The sequence below is a fragment of the Pleurodeles waltl genome, chromosome 3_1 (genome assembly GCF_031143425.1).
Source record: "Pleurodeles waltl isolate 20211129_DDA chromosome 3_1, aPleWal1.hap1.20221129, whole genome shotgun sequence".
NCBI lineage: Eukaryota > Metazoa > Chordata > Amphibia > Caudata > Salamandridae > Pleurodeles > Pleurodeles waltl.
Window position 1 is genome coordinate 1,405,870,422 of NC_090440.1, and position 20,248 is coordinate 1,405,890,669.

A 20,248-nucleotide genomic window follows, 5' to 3' on the forward strand; every position below is an offset into this window, starting at 1 on the left:
AAACACCTCGGTCACCACCACAACAGCAGGAAACCATAGCTGTCACACAGAACTTGAGACACTGCGGGCCACAAATACCTCCATCCACCGCAAGGCAGAGAGCACAAAACCTCAGCTGTCACATACCATAAAGACATCCAGCTGTGTCATGTCGTCTAAGGTCTCACCTTGACCCTCAACCATCAAATACACACAATATTTCCAGCAGTCACTTGCTGTAAAGGCCCCTTACCTCACTCCACCACAAGTCCAATTTCATACACCACACCTTAGTGTTCAAGTGATAGATAGACCACTCAAGGTGTAACCTGTCACGCAGACCACCCTCCCCCAAAGACGTCACATGATGTCTGAGGCCTTAACCCATCACATGCCACACAAACCCGGCCAAATATAAACAAGTGATGGATTAAATGACTTGATTAAGTTCAGCCGCTGGACTCCACATTTCTTTTTATTTCACCCATGTCACCTCAGCCGTATGCAAATAAGCCTTTTTCCTGCTCGAATTGTAACAGTCTAGCCCTATCTGCCAAGCCTGGTCCTCTCTGAACCGTAACACAAGCAGCCCAAGGCCGGATTTGGCCTGTTTAGGTCTTTTCAGCAAAGTACAGCTTGGTTCCAGTGATCACCCCTTAAGGTAACGTAACCGACATACACAGCTTAATCTCGCACTAGTCTGTAAACGGTCAGCCAAATATACATAGCTCCTTTGCACGAGATGTGTTCTGATTGCTGTGACGAGTTAGAAGCTTTGGGAAGTCCCTTGAAAAACAACTTCTCCATATGAACATTTGCCATTTTGAATCTAAAACCCCACACGTCGCAGAGAAATGGTTGCTTGCACCAGCTGCTGTTCTCCACCACGAGATGCAGGTGTAGGTCAGTGCAGTAGCCTGCGTCACGTACCGTACACATACAGCACATAGTCCGCCCACGACGTCCCCACCGAGTTGGAGGCCTCGCAGCGATACGTCCCGTTGTCGGTTTTGCTGAGGTTGTTAATAAGGAGGTTGGCTCCCGACAAAATGGCATTTTCCGGGATACTATCCTCGAGTCGCAGCCATCGGATCTTCTCAGGTCTGAAGAGGGGAGAAGGAGAGCACGTTTGTTGTGACGTAAAGATAAGGGGCAAGCAACACAGGTAAGGGGGCGGAAGACCCAAGAAATAACAACAGAACCAGGGACGGATAAAAAATAAAAGAGCATAAAAAATACAATTACAATGAAAATTAGAGTGAAAGGACGGGGGTAAGAAAAAAGTAGAACATGAAAAAGATTTAAAAAAGGGCATTGAAGTAGTTGGAAAAAATAATTGAATATAATACGGTGGAGAGTGAGCAGAGAAGAGAATAAAATGAAGACAGAAAATCGAGGTGGAATAAGTAGAACAAGACAGATAGCATTACCATAAGGCCAGCTCTTGTGTGCATACGTCATTGCTTCCTATGCTCTTAGAAAATAGGTGCAAATACCATTTAAGCATTTTTCTAGTTAGCACGTTACACTTGTATAATTGTCCACTAGCCTATCACCACATACTACTCTCCCAAGTCTTAAGATTTTTGAATTCACCGGGACTGGTCTCCTTTACCGTACAAACTGTCCATCAACTGGAATGTTTTCTGCGTGCTAGCCATATGGCAGTGCGTGTGCATCTACAACCCTAAGCCACCCTAGAATAGTGATAAAGGACAAAGCGACCTGCACGTACTGCAACTACAGCACGATCGGCTATCAGCCACCGGATGTCCAGCACCACGAAGACTGCGACGTATAGCTCCGGGCAGCGCGAGTGCGTCATGAGCCACACGAGGCCTGAAGCAGGAGCTGGAGGCCTTTCAGCGCCATGGAGGAGGGGCCAACAGAGCGCCCCGGCAGCTGCGCGCGCATTATCGCTCACACGGTTTCTGGGACAGCAGCTGCCCGCCTTTCAGCACCATGGTGAGGGACCTGAGCAGCACCAGCCAGCTGTGCGGCAGGATCACGCGGCCACGGACAAGAGCCGGCGGGTTTCAGCACCCTGGAGAGGGACCTGCAGCCCTTCAGCTGTATGGGCAGGGAAGACGCGTGCGCAGGCATCGGCTTGGAGTCTACACAGCCGCAAAGTCAAGCATTTTTGGGGCCTCGGCCAAGAATTATTTTGGGAGCCCCAGTTATTAACAACTATGAATGTTATCACTCATTTTTTTGCTAGCTGAAGACCGAACGATGCTAAACAAACTTAGACATGGGACACAAAAAACTGTTTTAAGTAAATACGTATTTTCGATGTTAAATCAAGTTGAAATCTTTCAAGAAAAAAAAAATCTAAAAAAGGGAAACTACTCTTTCACTGCATTCACCGGCTTTCGCTGTTGTAACAAAACACGATTTCACAATGCCTCAAGAACTTCACTGCAGGCTCTATGAATATTTCATTACCCCATGGGTTGGAGGTGGCATTTCAGATGGGATGGTCAACAAGATCCTGGGGAGTGCTGTGAATTTGTTTGGAGACATCATTAGGATAACATCCTTGTCTTGCAACTTTCACATCACTCTTCAGGTGGTTTCCTGTTCACCCCATCTGCAAACCAAACATGGGATAGGGCAGCATCTCCTCTGCTGGAGTGATGGTTAGTTGAGGTTAGAAGGTGAGGGGCAAAAGCCATAGGAAACGTAGCTCCTTTTTGGCACAAGTGTCCAAAGAGGGCCTCGAGTCGAGCCAGGCATCTTGGCTGAATCAAGACTTTAGAGGCATGCCTACCTCTTATTTGTACTAAGCCCATCTCACTGGTAGCAATATGTATCTTCAAGTACTGGCTGTTTTCAACAGGGCAGAATTGTTGAGTCATCGCACTAATGAGAACTGTCATTTCTGTCTTGTGTAGAACACAGATCGACAACTCTCTGAACCAGATTTCAACAGCAAGCATCTGTAGATACTTAACTGATGTGCCTCAGGACTCTACAAAAGGTGAGAATAAACAAACAACAATACAAGTACGTGATTTTGAGCATCCAGCAAAGAACCTCACTCCTGAAGACTCAACTAACCAGTTACGTTTTCCATACACAATGCCAAGCTAGCCTATATTTGGTTACATTTTAGTAACTGGTAAAATCTTATCAGTACAGGTCTGACAACAGACCATTGCTTTTTTTTGGAACATCCTATACAAGCCAGCTTCAGACGTCAATATGATCTTCGTGTTTAAGTCACCTTTTTTGCCTTCCAACTAATCAAGTGAAGAAGGCCACGTCACACACTTTGCATCTGCTTAATTACATGCAAATACCTACCAGAAGCACAAAGGAGTTGTTCAGAATGGGGGTATCCACTGCATGGCGGCCACTCAAGTACATGGCATCTGCTCATGCTGCTGAATATGTCATTCAACACTATTCGTCTCAATTGGTCTACCTATACTATAACAAGGAGTTTGCACTTTAGTTACCTGTCAAACTCACCTTGCTTCTCTTCTACAAGGCTTATTCCTTACCCTTTGCATAGCACGTATTGATGCAGAAGCTTCGATTGCAAGAACAGTTATTTTGTGAAATACAGTTGCCCCCTAAGGAGAGAATCACTACACAACCTCCATGTTGGTAAATCTAGCCAGTCCTTATCAAAAGCGGTCAAAACAATTCCAGCATCCCCACAATCTGAATTTCACTGGATATCGGAAGATACTCTCCGTTCAGTGCAACCATAATTCTCAATTTTTCCAGATACACCAATTATTGGCCATCCTCGGACAACGCATGCTACACAGAACCCTTATGCTGTCATGTGCACAACAAAGGACCAAGAACATGCTGTTGGTAAAGCACTGCCAAATCAATAGCACTGAAGCACTGCGAAATTACAAATCCTGCATCTAGTCCAATAGAACGAGCATAATGATCCTAGACTGTCAAGTACAGGTCACTGCATCACAATTACCTATTTCGACTGATGCACATTTATAGAACGCAAATTACACCAGCTGAGCAAAGGGCAAACAAAAAAACAAATCAAAAGAAAAAAGGAAAATGTCATTCAGTTCACCAATCTACACACATCATAATATTCTTCCAACATTTAACTAATTGTCCCTTCACGTTAACCTATACAAAACGGTTATACGTTATAAAGTGAACAAACTCTACGAACCAAACTCCAGTAGACAGACAGCTGTTTGGCAGCAGTGAAAGGGCCAGGCAAAGACCGCCATAACAATGGTTGCAAACAAGCTACACATGTGAGGAACATCGCATAAACCTTTTCTCGCCATTTCCTGTGCCCGACCTCGAGAAAATCCTCTAGGCTCTGGTCAGTGGTGCAATTCTCATTAATGGGTTGCATTTTTTTGTCAAAAACATGGAATAAACAAGAGTCCTGCAGCGCGTTTTCGCAGCCTCCTGTGTGCACAGCAAAAAAGCGCCCCCTCATTATTTACCATGAAGGCCCGTACAAACACTCCGCTAAAAACCCGTCTGATTAATTTTTCTGCCCCGCTGTGCAGTTTCCCACCGGTGCGGGCAGGTCGGTGCTCACCCACAGTTAGTCGCCTCATTAATTTAGGGGAGAGGACGGGGGGAACAAAGGCGGGCTGCTGGGCGCGCATGATAAATGGACTACGCGGAGGAAGCCGCGCTGAAGGTGAATCCGAAGCGGGGTCACCTGCCTTTCAAGCGGTGGCTCGGGGGTCCAAGCAAGGCACGCGCGCTTTTGCAAACCCACTGCGAGATCTTGTTAACACACAATTCAAAATATTTATTTTTCGCCTTTTCGGATTCTAATTGTGAAGCCAGAAGCGGCGGAAACTGAGGCGAAACTGCTACAAGAGGCTCAGAAAGTAACCTTGGAACCCCACGATCTCCGGGGCGCAATCTGGCACGAGCTGCAAAGCGTTCACCTGTGCCTGGAAGAGGCGCAGTGTTCAGAAAACGTGCTGTGTGTGCAACAAGAATCGCCATCAGCTTCACACGTGGCCTTAGGGGCATTCAGAGGTGCATCCGTTCCCTCCTGTCAATCAATAAGCACCTCTTCCCCCAAGGATGTTTCCATCCAATAGGAATAATCGAAACCTTTTCTTACTGTCTCTAGCCATATACACCCTCCTGCACACATGCGCATTTACAAAGCAGGGAGAAGGCATCCCTCTGCTGTATTTCACCCACTGTCAGAAAGGGTCGATACCAGCAGCGTTGGCCCAAACATCGGTAGACAGCAGGTTAAATACAACTGGAAAGTTGAAACGTAAGCTTTGGTGGGTACAAAGTAGGCCCGCAGGTCCGGTGCGTGGGGCCTCTGGCTTCTTAGGAGTCTCGCAGCACAGCGAGAAGTGATGGCGTCGAAGGGCCCTTCAGCAAGAACAGACACGCAAAAGACTAACCCAGGCGCCCCTCAACATTGCAACTCAAAAGGTGGGCAAGTGCTGAAGGTGGACAAATGCTAAAGGAGGCGCATGAACTCAGACTAGGTGTTGGTACAAACGATACTGGGGTACAGGGAAGGTGGGGCATTTTGGGATATGAAACTATTAGAACACAACGGGAAAGACTGAAAAAGTGATGAATCCATGTAAACAGTTTTCTAACTTTTTAACACGATATTGAGAGGAATGAGTAATAGGACATTGCAAAAATGCAAATTCTGGTTATTGACATGGTATTTGTCTTTAACAGGTCTTCATCTCTGCAGCCTTAGCCCAACGTAGATACCTGTTGTGTTTGCAGGAATGTGTATTTGTGGAACCTCTTGATCTTGGGGGTGGAGGAGGGGAGTCTATAATATACTAGACAGACTAACAAATTGACAAAGATCTTTAGCCTTCCTTGGGGAACACACTAAAGCTAACAAGTTACTGGGTGGGCTCCGAGATGTGGAAATTCTCACAGTCCACCATTCTGCCTATTCAGGAGCTTTGTGGAGAATAAATCTCTAACTTACAGGGTGGACCACAAGATTAAGCTGGAACTTGACAGTGTTCACTTCGGACAACAGATCATTCTTCCTGAAGAGATTCAAGCTCCAGTCATATGCAAGCTATCCCTTGTGTAAACTGTAATCCTCATAGGGGCCGAGGGTTGGTGAGTCCGAATCGTATCACAGCAGTCTTTGGGGGCTCTGCATTGATGGCAATACTCAGCATGAGCGGAGCTCTTTCTTGAGACAATCCTCAGGTGTAAGCTTAAACCCCTAGGACTAGGCACCTGCAAGAGTTCATGTATTAAATAATGGAGAAAACATCCATTCAAAGCTGATAAAAATATGGGGAACCTGATCTCGAGTGGACAGCTGTATCAACTACGAAACATTATGCTGCCACCATGTCTTAATGTATGTGACCCAGGTCACAGGCAGTGGTCTTGGTACACAGTTGGTGCATGACTCTAGATCACAGAGCACAGCACAGGGTCCCAGAATGGTCACAAAAGGCCATCCGTATGTTTCAGCAGTGAATGTCCCATCGTCACCACTCACTGAGTACACCCTTCAAGTCTCAGTCAAGCCAATACTGACTTTATTACTCTTTACTTCAGTCAGGGAGACTGCCCAGAGATCAATAGTACATCCTGGTATTCATCTGGGTTGATGGCCTTCTAACTGCTCCTTGTATGAAGGCTGGCATTAAAAAGGGGGAATGTCTACAACCTGTATGACCAAGAGCCTCGGACACAAATTGACAAGGGGTTCGTCAGTCTACTTATCAGGCAGCACATTGGTCCCGGTCTCAATGCTATTCTTTTTAGAGTGAGACCATCTCCCATTGATCAGTCACACTTAGTTCTAGGAAGGCCAGGGGAACCACTCTAATACACTGGCCAGCCATGGCCCACTTAATGTTTTCTGTCACTTCCTGTGGGCTGTCCAAGCACTAAACACGGGGAACAATAATGTGTGAAGCTCTGCACCTGAATGTAATCATGTTTGGGAGTAGCAGCTCTGACAGAGGGGGGGAGAGGCAGGGGGGTCTCACCTAAAGGATACCCTTAGCAATAGTACAATATCTGCTGTCTCACAATCTACCCAAATGGCTGTGCTCATGAGTGAGCTAATCTGCACTTCTTTTCCAAAAGGTGACAGTTGCATTTATACGACCCCTCTGTCTACATCCTCCCACTACTCCGTGTATGGCCTACATCCTTCAGCTGAGGAGTGCTTGCAATACCTTTACAGTCCACAGATGCTCATCACAACTTGCAGCTTGTGCTCGATATTACCAGGTGGAACCCAAAATTAATTCCTCTGGGCTCTGCAGTCACACTGTTGTTTATAACATAAGTGGGGAAAGCGGGTTCTGGGAACTACATTAAAGTGGGATTATACTCAAGTGGGGAAAAGGCCTGATCACCTATATCAACTACAAAAATCATTGTCAATGTCAACAGGGCTGCTTATAAACGCACTGTCAAGTCAGACCTAAAAATCAGTGTATGTTAATGACTGCCCTCTTCCCATCTGTGCTGCTGCCAGGGAGAAACACCATACATTATCTAGTCATCTAAGAGACATTAATAGCATTGCAGTGACATGTTTGCACCTAAAAGATCAGGACAAGACAGCTGATTAAATACAATTATCACAGCTGTGTGGAAGGCAAGCACGTTTTATGTGGTCGTACACAACCTTCTGCCCAAACAAAACAGTTAATCCTGACTCCCAATATATGGGTAGAGTGAAAGCCCCTCTCAGGTGATGCTCACATAAACTGCCTGGCTACAGCTGCTCTGTCAAGCCTGACCATAAAAACAAAAAGCTGCCACCGTGGCTTAATGTACACGACCCAGGACAAAGACAGACTTGGTGCATGCCTCCAGACCAGAGTACAACTTAGGGTCTCCGATCGGATGCAAAAAGCCTAGGCCGCAGTGCACGTGTTGGACTGTCGTGTGCAGGGCCAAAACAAAGTCAGGATACCAGATTGTATGCATTTAGGTCGCTCAGGTCTACAGTGCACATCTTTTACCATGCAGGGAACATTCCAGTCCCAAAACCCAGCAAAATCACCTTTCCATCAATGCACAGACTTGTAAACCGAGTAGCAAAAGTTGGGTAATAGTTACTTCTGTTATTTACAGCACTTTGGAATGATCAGGGTGCTGTATGAAGCATCATATAAATGTGTTCCAAAGTATAGTTATTCTGAATTTAGAAGTTAAATGCTTGTTTTTTTATAGAAACGTAATTTTCCTTAGAAAGATTACCAGCGCTTCACAGTTTTCTGCTTCAAATCTAACGAGTGACTTGAAAACACTAGTAGATGGAGTAATCTTTCTAGTTTATTACATGTTACGGTAAAGTTACATAGTTGAGAAGAGAATCTCGGAGTTACAGACCCAACACCACCCCTTAGGCTACAATTTAGAAACATGCACTTGATCATTCGCCATGCAAAGGCTGGTTCACGCTGCAGTTTTCGTCACAGATTCTAAAGACAATTCTTCGCGTTAAAGCAGGTCATAGCTAGGGGAGAGAGAGAAAAGTGTAGGGGGAGAAAGTGGTGGTTATTAGAACTAAATTGCTAAGAGAGGCCTCACGAATATATGAAAAGAAAATGGTGAGGAAGTCGTAGGGCAGATACTCAGGATGCCACAGTATGGAAACAAAGCAAGAGGAAAGGAAGAGGGTGGGCAGGGATATCTGGTCACTGAAGTTATAATAACACAACCTGATGCCGTGCTGCAGTCAAGCAACACACACTTACATGGGCTTCCCCATCACCGTGCACGTCAGCTGTAGGAACTCCCCTTCCCTCGTAAGTCCCTGTGGGTAGGACACCGACAGCAACACTCTGGGCTTATCTGTGGGAACGAAAAAGCAACATGAACATGTTAGTGGGTCGTCCTGCTATGTTTTGGAGACCAAGAACCAACTCTTGCACCAGCCAAACATCACATAAATCCAAAGGACAAATATTTCTGAAGGCGAAGAAACATCCGTTTGAACAACCTGCAATGCTGAGCATGAGGTTTATGAAATCACTCAAATATGAAATACAGCGCTTTCTAGCCTAAAAGGGGTGAAAGGCTCGAGGAGCTCTGAAGATGCAGGTGCTCTGGGGTGGGCTGCAGCCGGGGAGTTCAGGTTGGAGCCACATAGGAAATTTCTAGAAACAAGAGCACCTAGAAGTCCAGTCTCCTGTAGAGGAAGCTTTGCACAAGTACGTGGCTTCGGTTACATCCAAGCCATACCTGCCAGGAGATCACCTTTCCAAAAAATAAATGTAGGATAGTGAACTGCCTGAGAATTAGCCACTTTGACTATAAGGGGCTCAAAAGTGACCCTGAACGCTTCCCAACGTGATCAAACAGGAACCACTCAAAATGGCACACAGCATGACTGCCAGTGGTGCAAGAAATAACACCAACTCTGACATTTATCCGCATCGAGTCTAAAGTGTATTTGCCCGATAGGCAATTCAATTTGGCCCCTGCTAGGTGTAGTGCCTTAGGCCCAGTATAACTGTAATAAGTATACAGTGATGGATGAAAGCTGTTCTCCATCGTAAGTAATATCACATGCTTATCAAGAGATGCCTAAAAGCAAAAATTAATAAAATGCTAGAGCTCATTCTGCAGCTTTTCATCATGTGTTCATTCAGTCATGAATGTATCTCTTCGTAAATGTTTTCTTTATTATTACAGAGATCCTTGCCAATAGTCCTCAGACTGGTTTTAAATTCTAGATTCAATGGGCCACCACACTACACTTGCTGTGGGATTGTGTGGCAACCTCGCAATGCTACCCAAAGTTGTTGCCAAACAATCACAACTGAGGGTAGAGATGTATCCCTTTTTCTTTCGAAACTGAGGATACAACCATCACCATCTCCCATGAGCAGGAGGTCTAGCAGCTTGCTTGTGAGGGAATAGAGATTATGCCAGACACCTTTTTGTATCTCAGTGATTCCACCGGGACTCTAATGGGGGGAGGTGTCGGAAGCCTGCTCTGTATATACTATCTCAAAGTGAGAGATAGTGTGCACAGAGTCCAGGGGTTCCCCAAGAGGTTTGACAGGGGCAATAAGAGATAATACTAATGCTCTATTTGTGGTAGTGTGGTCGAGCAGTTAGGCTTATCAGAGGATAGTGTTAAGCATTTGTTGTACACACACAGGCAATAAATGAGAACACACACTCAATGACTAAACTCCAAGCCAATAGGTTTCTATATAGAAACATATTATTTTCTTAATTTATTTTAGAACCACAAGATTCAAATTGCAGGTACGTACATTAAAATTAAGGTACTTTGCCTAGGTATAGATAGAAATTTGAATCAAAACAGTAACGTACATAGTTTGGCATAAAATGGCAACAAGCTATTTTAAAAGTGGACACTGCAAAATTCAACAGTTCCTGGGGGAGGTAAGTACAGGTTATTTTTTTAGGTAAGTAAAGCACTTACATGTTCAGTCTCTGGGGCACAGGTAGCCCACTGTTGGGGGTTCAAGTCAACCCCAAAAACACCCAGCACCAGCAACACAGGGCTGGTCAGGTGCAGAGGTCAGAGAGGGGCCCAAATAACATAGGCGCCTGTGGAGACTGGGGTGCTCCGGTTCCAGTCTGCTAGTAGGTAAGTACCTGTGTCCTCATGGAGCAGACCACAGGGGTTTTGTAGAGCATTTATTTGGTGAGGGGTGGGGCAGGGGGGTCCCAAGCAGGCACACAAAATACACCCTCAGCGGCACAGGGGCGGCAGGGTGCAGTGTGCAAACAAGTTGTTGAATTTTGTATAGAAATCAACGGAGGGACGCAGGGGTCACTCAGACGATGCAGGCAGGGCATAGGGAGGCTTCTCGGGCCAGCCACCGACTTGGCAAGGTTGACGGCCACCTGCTGGTCACTGCTGCACTGGTGTTTGGTTCTTCACAAGCCTGGGGGCTGCAGGTGCAGTGCTTCATCCAGGCATTGGGTTTCTTTGTTACCGGGAAGTCGTGGTCAGGGGGGTGCAGAAAGGTCGGCTCAGGGTGGACACATCATTTGAGACACCTGGGGGGTCCTCTCTGCTGCGTTGGTTTCTCTGGACACGGGCGAAGGGCGTCGGGTGCAGATTGGTGGGTACTCGCGCTTCTGGAGTGAGGTGAGAGTCCCTTTAAAGATGGTTTCTTCTTGTTGCTTTGGACAGGGCCGCTGTCCACAGGAGTTTCTGGGTCCTTTGTAGTTGCAGGGCAGTCCTCTGAGTCGGCAGAGGTCGCTGGCCCGCAGGATGTGTTGCTGTTGCAGGTTCTTTGAATCAGGAGGCAGGACAGTAGGGCCGGGACCAAAGCAGTTGTCGTCTCCTTCTCTGTGGGGTTTTCAGGTCAGCAGTCCTTGTTAGGTCATCAAGAATCTGAATTCCTGGGTTCAGGGTCGCTAGATTTAGGGGTGTGTTTAGGGCTGCAGGGCACTAGCCAATGGCTATTGTCCCTGAGGGTGGCTACACCCTCCTTTTGCCTCCTCTCTTTGGGGAGGGGGGCACATCCCTAATCCTATTAAGCTAAATCCTCCAAAGCAAGATGGAGGATTTTCTAAGGTGGTGGTCACATCAGCTCTGGTCACCTTAGGAGTGGACCTGGCTGAGGGGGTGACTTCTTGTTTTTCTCACTAACTCCCCGGACTTGTCGCCAAACGTGGGGGCTGTGGGTATCTCCACTAGCTAGAGTGCCCTGGGGTGTTATAACACCAGGCTTGAGACTTTGAGGCTCACCACCAGGTGTCCTGGGTGCACCTCCACCCAGGACAGGCTGTGTTCCTGGTCACAGAGTGCACAAAGGCACTCACCCCATGTGGCCAGAAACTAGTCTGGAAGTGGGAGGCTGACAGAGACCGGTCAGCCTAGCACCAGAAGTTGGGCTAGCATGCAGGGGGCATCTCTAAAATTCCCTCTGTGTGCATTTCTCAACAAATCCCACGCTGGCATCAGTGTGGATTTATTGTGCTAAGGAGTTTGATACCAAACTTCCCAGCATTCAGTGTAGCCATTATGGGACTGCGGAGTTTGTGTTTGACAAACTTCCAGACCATATACTATTTATGGCTACCCTGCACTTACAATGTTTATGAATTGGCTTAGACACTGTAGGGGCATAGTGCTCATGCAGCTATGCCCTCACCTGTGGTATAGTGCACTCTGCCTTAGGGCTGGAAGGCCTGCTGGAGAGGTGACTTACCTATGCCACAGGCAGTGGGTTGTGGGCATGGCACTCTGAGGGGAGTGCCATGTCGACTTAGTCTTTTTCACCCCACCAGCACACACAAGCTGTGAGGCAGTGTGCATGTGCTGAGTGAGGGGTCCCAAGGGTGGCATAATACATGCTGCAGCCCTTAGATACCTTTCCTGGCCACAGGGCCCTTGGTACCAAGGGTACGTTTTATAAGGGGCTTATCTGTGTGCCAGGGCTGTGCCAATTGTGGAGACAAAGGTACAGTTTTAGGGAAAATACACTGGTGCTGGGGCCTGGTTAGCAGGGCCCCAGCACACTTTCAATAAAAGCTGGCATCAACAAAAATCAAAAAGTTAGGGGGTAACCATGCCAACAGTGGCATTTTCCTACAGGGGGTCTGCCATTATCTTGGACCCAAGCTGATACCTTGCCACAGCAACCCTTGGTGGAAGGTGGGGGAGGGTCTGACAACCTTGGCTAATATAAAGGCCAGACTAAAGATTTTCCCTTTACTGTTCCACAAAGGAAAATAAAAAAACAATTAACTGAATGTGTTTAGCTTACATATGTTTAATCTGACATTTTTATCACCTTCTAGGAAACCACTGAATACAATTATTAAACACAGAAGCTGAAAGAAACAGAAGCACCCTTCTGTGGATTTAGATTCGACTTGGCCTTCAAGAATGTTTTTGCCCCCGCGGTGACAGAAAGACTATGTTCACCAATCGTCAACAATGCAGGAGAGACTAGTAAGTTATTAGGGTGGACTGTATTTCCTTTGAAAGCAAAACCTGAAGTTTACCAGCAGAACATAGTGACTGCAAAACAAATCCTTCCAACCATCCCTCCTCGACTTCCAAAATGACTGTCCATATTCCACTTGTTGCAGTACACATGGGGATTAGCTTGGGCCATCTGAATGCTTAACATTTAGCCAATTACACTGGACTATAAGGACTGCTGCAGGATAATTGATCTCATGGCTTTTCCAGACCTTCCAGGATCAGGATATCTTTGACTGCTCCTAGGCAACATCTGCACGTGTTGCAACCAAAACAAATAGTAATTGATTTTTATTGAGTGGACTTAAAGGTAGTGTAACTAGCTCTTCCAACTTAGGATGCTGCTGTGGAAATAAACTGTGAATGGGTTTGGTTTCAAACCCAGCCATGGTGTGGATCTAGAGGGGTATTTCACAAAACAGGGATACCTTATTGTAACTTCATTAATGCAGAGGTATTATTTCATTGGTGTCATTTACTAGTTGACCCCAGCATCCACTGCAGAGATTAAAACACAATGCCACGAACAGAGGCCTGTGTGCAAATAGTCAGAGACTAGCTTTCTTTGCAGTGATGCATTGTCCTCCATTTGTGTTTATCTTTCATGCCCGTCAACCTATCGGACATTCATTTGCCTTCATGCTGAAAAACTACAGGCACAGCAGCATTACACCCAACCCAGTCACCCAGTCACCCAGGAAGACCCAATAATAGAGACAACACTTGTTTGTTCAGAAGCATAAAGGTCGGTGTATCGGCTCATTTGACTCACAAGTGATCTGCCATGGGTGCACTTTGTGCTCTACATACAAACTCTTATGCTTCATGTCTCTTCCACTCCACCTCTGGGAATGTTCCCTGAAAGACACTTCTATCTTCCCCAGCTGACCATTTCATCCTGATAACATAAAACAAAACTTCCAGCGAGGCCAACCAGTTGGCCATGCAACTGCAGCTATAAACTCGAGATAACCATAGTTATCTCACTTAAACAATCCAAACATGCCACGTGGTCATTATGTTAAGACAGCCATGCTTCAGTCACCATCATTTAATCAGGCATGTCGGGTGCCTGCCCAATACTAGCAACGGTACCTTATTCACCAGTCAAATGGGCACACCAAGCAGCCCTTCGCTTAAGTTGACCGTGCTTCATTAGTTGGTCTTACAGAAGGCATGCTTCATTCTCTTGAAGTCAATCAAGCATGCCAGGATGCCATTCACTAAGTAGCTGTGCTGCTTTTTTTTTTAGTGGTGTCACTGTAAGGGGTGGTGCTAGCAAGACCAGTGCCCCATCTATTATTGTCCTGCACCCCCACCTCTCCCTTGTCCTTCACTAGCGGGTGACAACTGCTGCCAGCAGAAATGGAAACTGGCCTCCCAACCTTGGAAGAGTGATGTTACTGTTTGCATTTCACATTTTACTTACCGTTGAATTCCTTAAGACTATTTGATTTAAAGTATCGCATGGAGAGCACATGCGCAAGTTGTTTTCCTTCAATAAAAAAACAAAAAAAAACAAGACAAAGCTCATAAAATAGTTAGAGCCATGGGTTACTTATCATTAGTTGGCATCAAGAGCAACCTTTTTCTGGCTTCTAATTGGTGTGTGCCTCTGGTTTAAATTTATCTTCCTTTGTTGGTCCATTCCATGGAGCATGGACCGAGTACAGCTTACTATCCATGGCCTGTGTCTTTTAAACTTGCCTTGTGCTTTCTCTGTCATGGTGTTCCTTGCTCAGTCGTGTCCTCTTTCCCTGCACCTTTTCCAATACCCCTCCCCATCTCCTCTCACCATCCGAGGTGTTGCTTATCCTCAAGCGCCATCCTTCGTGTTGCATCCAAGCCCCATTCTCTGCCATTTTAATTTCATCCCAGGATAGTGCATCTGCACTGCTGGGCCTGACAATGCTTCTTGTTGCTGGCCATTTGTCATTGTGTTGCTCCTACGGGAATAGATTCCTTTGTTGTTGTAAAGGCGTATTAATTAGATATCCTCCCAGGGCTCGCCGCCTTCTGGATTTATATTGAGTGCGATGACCAGATGCAAATGCTTATTTGATGACTCCATTTACCAGAGTGCTCTGGGGCACGCTAGTTCCAAAACATACGAGAGTAAATGCTTGCTTCAGCGGGAACTGCACTGGACCAGCCTTGTGTTCAGCCACATCTGCCTAAAGGACAAAGCTGGACAGCTGTCCAAGTGGCCTTTCAAAGTAAACAGATTATATAGTTGGGAAAGAAACATGACTATGGATGCATCTCCCTTCGCTTGCTGCAGTGAAGGGACATTATGTCTCCCGGGTGATTTGAGCGGCAGAAAGGTCATGATCATACTAATTTCAGAACATTAGCTGTTGCATCAACAGGTACATATCTTGTTGCACAATTTCCTGTTAGCTGTTTAACACCATGAGACATGCTTGCCACATTGCTGCCTGCTTTACAAACCACCTATCCGGAAGGGAGCAGACAAGGGTGGCATAGATGCCAGGTGGCCCATGCCATAAGTGACCTCTTGAACCAATCGTGGCTTTTTAGCCAACATCACGTTGAATTCTGGTACTAGTAGTTTAGTTTTTAACATTGGAAAAAAAAGACTGGATGAAGGTGCTAAATGACAGACACTAGCTAGCTAGCCACAGGGGGGCTGCCAAGCAACCAGATGTGGGACACCCATGCAATCATCAACAGCTACTTTGAGACCGCCACCTTCCTGGAGAGCTGGAAACACGCCGATGTCAATGCCCTGCTCAAAAAACCCAAGGCAGACCCCGAAGACCTCAAGAACTACCGGTCCATCTCCTTCCTCCCCTTCCCAGCGAAGGTCATCGAGAAGATAGTCAACAGCCAACTATCCCGCTTCCTGGACGACAACAGCTCGCTCAACATCTCCCAATCCGGCTTCGGCAAGGACCACAGCACCAAGACCGCTCTCATCGCCGCAACCGACGACATCAGGATCATACTCGACAAAGGTGAAACCATGGCCCTCATTCTCCTTGACCTCTCGCCAGCCTTCGATACAGTGTCACCACACACGCCTTCATGACGCCGGGATCCGCCACAAGGCCCTGGACTGGATCACATCCTTCCTCTCCGGTAGAACTCAGAGTCCACCTCCCTCTGTTCCTGTCGAAAGCCACCAAGATCATCTGCGGAGTCCCCCAAGGATCCTCTCTCAGCCCAACCTTTTTTAATGTCTACTTGGCGCAGCTCGCCAACATCGTCCGATCCCACAGCCTCAACATCGTCTCCTACGCGGACGACACCCATCTGATCCTCTCACTCGCTAAGGACCTCGCCACCGCCAAGATCAATCTCCACAATGGACTTCATGCCATCGCCAACTGGATGGAGATAAGCTGCCTCAAACTGAACTCGGATAAGACTGAGATCCTCATCCTCGGCTCCAACCGCTCAGCGTGGGACGACTCCTGGTGGCCTGCCGCATTAGAAGCGCACCAACTCCCACCACCCATGCACACAACCTCGGCTTCAAACTAGATTCATCGCTCACCATGACCAGCAAGTCACGCCGTCTCATCCTCATGTTTCAACACCCTCTGCATGCTTAGCAAGACCTTCGGATGGATCCCCATCGAAACCAGAAGAACGGTCACCCACGTCCTCGTCAGCAGCAGAATGGACTACAGCAACGCACTCTATGCGGGAACAACGGCCAAGCTCCAAAGGAAACTTCAGTGCATTCATAACGCCTCTGCACGCCTCATCCTCGACCTCCCATGCCACAAACCCATCTCAGCCCACCTCAGAGACCTTCACTGGCTCCCCATCAACAAGAGGATCACCTTCAAACTCCTCATCCACGCTCACAAGGCTCTGCACGATGCAGGCCCTGTGTCTACCTTAACGAGCATCTCAGCTTCCACGTTCCCACCCGCCAGCTCCGCTCCACAAACCTCACCCTCACCACCGTCCCCCGCATCCACCATACCACAACCGGCGGCAGATCCTTCTCCCACCTCGCTGCCAAAACCTGGAACTCCCTCCCCGTCAACCTGTGTCTGACCCAGGACGTCCTGACCTTCAGGAAACGACTCAAGACCTGGCTATTCGAGCTGCAGTGACCCCCCCCCTAGCGCCTTGAGACCCTAACAGGTGAGTAGCATGCTTTAACAAGTGATTAATTGAATGCTGTATTCAGCTCTCTAGAAAAGAGCATAGGCTCCCTTGCTGCCATGTGTCCCTATGCATTTTCTGCTACATTCAGGCCTGGCTATCCAGTGAACAACTCTTTGCATGCTGGGATATAAGCCCATACTTTTATTGGGGGCTTTCAGGGCTGAAGTATACTCCCTCTGTTGACCAGGGTCACCCGGTCCATCTGGTGTCCAAAACCAGGTTCGTCCATCTGGGATGAAGGACCACTGCCTCCCCTCCTGTTGTCCATTCCACCTCCCTTCTGTTGTCCATGTTATCCACCTCCTACTTGCCCCAAGATAAAGTCTGCTATGACACGGCCAGTGCTGGGTGCATAATAGCACTCCCCCCCCCCCCCCCACAACTTTTAGCCATGCTGCTGTACAATATGGCTAAAAGACATTGACAAAGCCAATACAAGCAAGACTGTTGGCCTTTGACAATTCTTCTTCCGGGATGTGTATCTGCAGTTGTTTTTATGCAACATATTACTCACGTAAAATGTACTCTGTGAAAAAGTCACTTCTATATGCTTGTGTGAGTTCAGGTTGTGCGTGGGGGCTTATAACTGGCAAGACTTGAAAGCATTGGAGTTCAGGGCTAATCCAATGTGAATTTCGCACAGTGCCCATCTGAGAGCCCCTTATCATCGAATTATTGGCCTCCCAGCAGTGTATAAAACACAGAGGTGTGCAATTGTAAACATGATTAAATGTGAAAGTGTGTGAAGGGGATAAACAGCTGTCAAAATGTTGACCTGGTGAAAGTTAAAGAAACTATAGTGCTTACAAGCAAGTGGGTATGTTGTATGAGACGAAGGAGATGCATGGAAATGTGTGGCAGAGAGTGAACAGAGGGTGATGAGGAAAAAGATGAGGCGCAAGATCGGCAGATGGGCAGTGACAGAAGGGTCCATCTGAGAGACTGCAGAAAAAAAAGAGGTGTGAGGAAAGAACAAGAGTGATTGAGACACTCCGAAGACCACTACCCCTAAACCTGACCTTAGTAATGTTTAATCCATAGTCTGCTTAAATGTATACATGACTTTGCTTGTGTGATTAGATCTATCTATAGAGATATAAAATAGATATAAAACAAAAGGTGGCCATCACTTATCTGTTGCCCATTGTCTGCCACCCCACCCGAAAATCACTTCTAGAGGCGCCACTGATAATTTCACGAAAACAAAATGCCTGGAGGTGTGAACCTATAGAAGTAAACATTTTGTTTTAATATTGTCAGTGACAGAACAGCTCTTGGCAACATCTGGACAACGAAACAGTCAAATCTTGTTTTCAGACCAATCATATTAAAACAGCAAAGTCTTTTTGTGGGGGGTGTGATTGGTTGGGGGAGGGATTAAGTGAGAGGAAGGCAGGGCACGCGAATGCACACAAACACAAAGGTTGAATCATTTAAATCATATTAGATTTTGTATTTCCCCGAGGAACAGCAATCCCCCCCACCCCGCTCTCTGCTCGGCTGCACATTATTAACAGCCCGCCATGCATTACTGCCTTTCCTCGAATAACACGACGCTCAGAAATCTATAAAATCGTCTTAAGCAATTTAGACTGCTCTAATTTCAGATGCAGTGGTAAATCCTCTCCCGGGACAGCAAACTGCACACCGCGCATTTTAATAAACTAATCCTTCTCAGTCGCTCCCTTCAGTGCCGTTTGCCTCAGTTTTACAGAAGAATTGTAGCTTCTGGGGTGAGCAGACCGTTTTAGAAACTTTTGCGTACCTGTACGGAGTCGGATAGTAACACTAACTTTGTATAGCTCCGTTCTTCTGGAAAGGAAGCCAGGCCATTAAGTCATATGGCCAGGACACAAGTTCTAAAAAGCAGAAGTGGGGGACTAACCAAGTTAGGCAGTATGCAAGCAACATCATGGAACATGACATCACAATGTGAAATCACAGCACGTGGAATCACATGTAGCATCACAGGCAGTGGCGTAACAAAGGGCCCCTGGGGCGCAGTAGTGTGGGGGGCCACCGAGCTAGATCCCTCTAACCCACCTGAGCACAGTACCCTGGCCTAAGAGCTCCTGAGTGAGTCCAGAGGGAGAGCCTTCCATGTACTTTGCAATGGGCCCCCTCAGGTTTTGTTAGGCCACTGATCACAGGAAGTGGCATTACAACCTATGACCTGCCAAGAATTGACATCACAAGAATAAAGGTTTAGAAGACCTGCCATGATTACATTTGAGTGCATTTCAATATTTAACAAATGAGAATTTGTGCCTGGCTTGTGCCAAAAAAAGTGATGCAACCCTGATGCAAAATCTGTGCCTCAACTTGTACATTTTTTTAAACCCTGCCACGAATAAAATGGCAATAAGGAGAAAGGTGGCAATGAATCTGTTCTGCTCAATTAGTCGCAAATTCTGAATTTAAAAAAAAATCTTATGGTGTTAAGGCACTTGTTGCAGAGATATTTGTGTGCGCAGTAAATCTCAGCGAATAAAAAAATGGTAAAATAACTTTGGAAGGTAACCCATTTGTTGGAAAGATCTGTGTTTTACCTAGCCCCAGTTTTGAATCTAACTAGAGGGTTAATATGTATTTTGCAAAGCACGTCATGTAACAAGCAAAATATATATTTTGATTTTATGTAGCTAGCTGAGTTACTGCTTTTAACACAGATCATTTTGTTACTCACAATTCATAAATTGTAATCCTTCTAATCTATCACAGCAAGCTAAGTAACTATGAAGGACTCCTACGCCTTGTAACCCTCGTTGCCTTATGTAACATTTTGTACATTGATGGTTATAGGATTTATTTTCAATGAACAATGTGTGTGTGTAAGTGCTCTGACATCCTGCAATAAGATCAGTAGCTCTATAAAAGTAATAAAACAAATTTGTTGTATTTAAATTATTATTTGTGCAAATACTGGAACAGTCCAACAAATCTGACATTGTTACAGTGCATGAAACTCTCTTACAAACGGGAACTGAACAAGTAAAAAGCATACCTCTCAACTCTTTGTGAAGTGATAACAACAAGCTGTGTGACTTGTTGCAGCTCCCTTGCATCTAGGTGTGAGGCTCAGATAGCTCCCAATCGCCATAGTGAAACAAAGGGAGGCCTAATAGCCCCTTAAATTTGGACTTTGTTATGGGCTCAGCTGGAGTCTGTAATATGAAAGTCCTCTCCCCACCTGCACGT

At 46.4% G+C, this 20,248-nt stretch overlaps 1 protein-coding gene across 8 annotated transcripts in view; it reads right to left on the bottom strand.

The window, feature by feature from the left end:
• CADM1 (cell adhesion molecule 1) overlaps positions 1-20,248 on the bottom strand; it is a 572,409-nt gene that overhangs the window by 60,681 nt on the left and 491,480 nt on the right. For all 8 annotated transcript variants that reach the window (XM_069224945.1, XM_069224944.1, XM_069224941.1 and 5 more), the window contains 2 exons: positions 8,679-8,775; positions 910-1,082 (listed from right to left, as the gene is read on the bottom strand). In XM_069224945.1, coding sequence (XP_069081046.1) covers positions 910-1,082; positions 8,679-8,775 — 270 coding nt within the window. The remainder of the gene's footprint in view (positions 1-909; positions 1,083-8,678; positions 8,776-20,248) is intronic.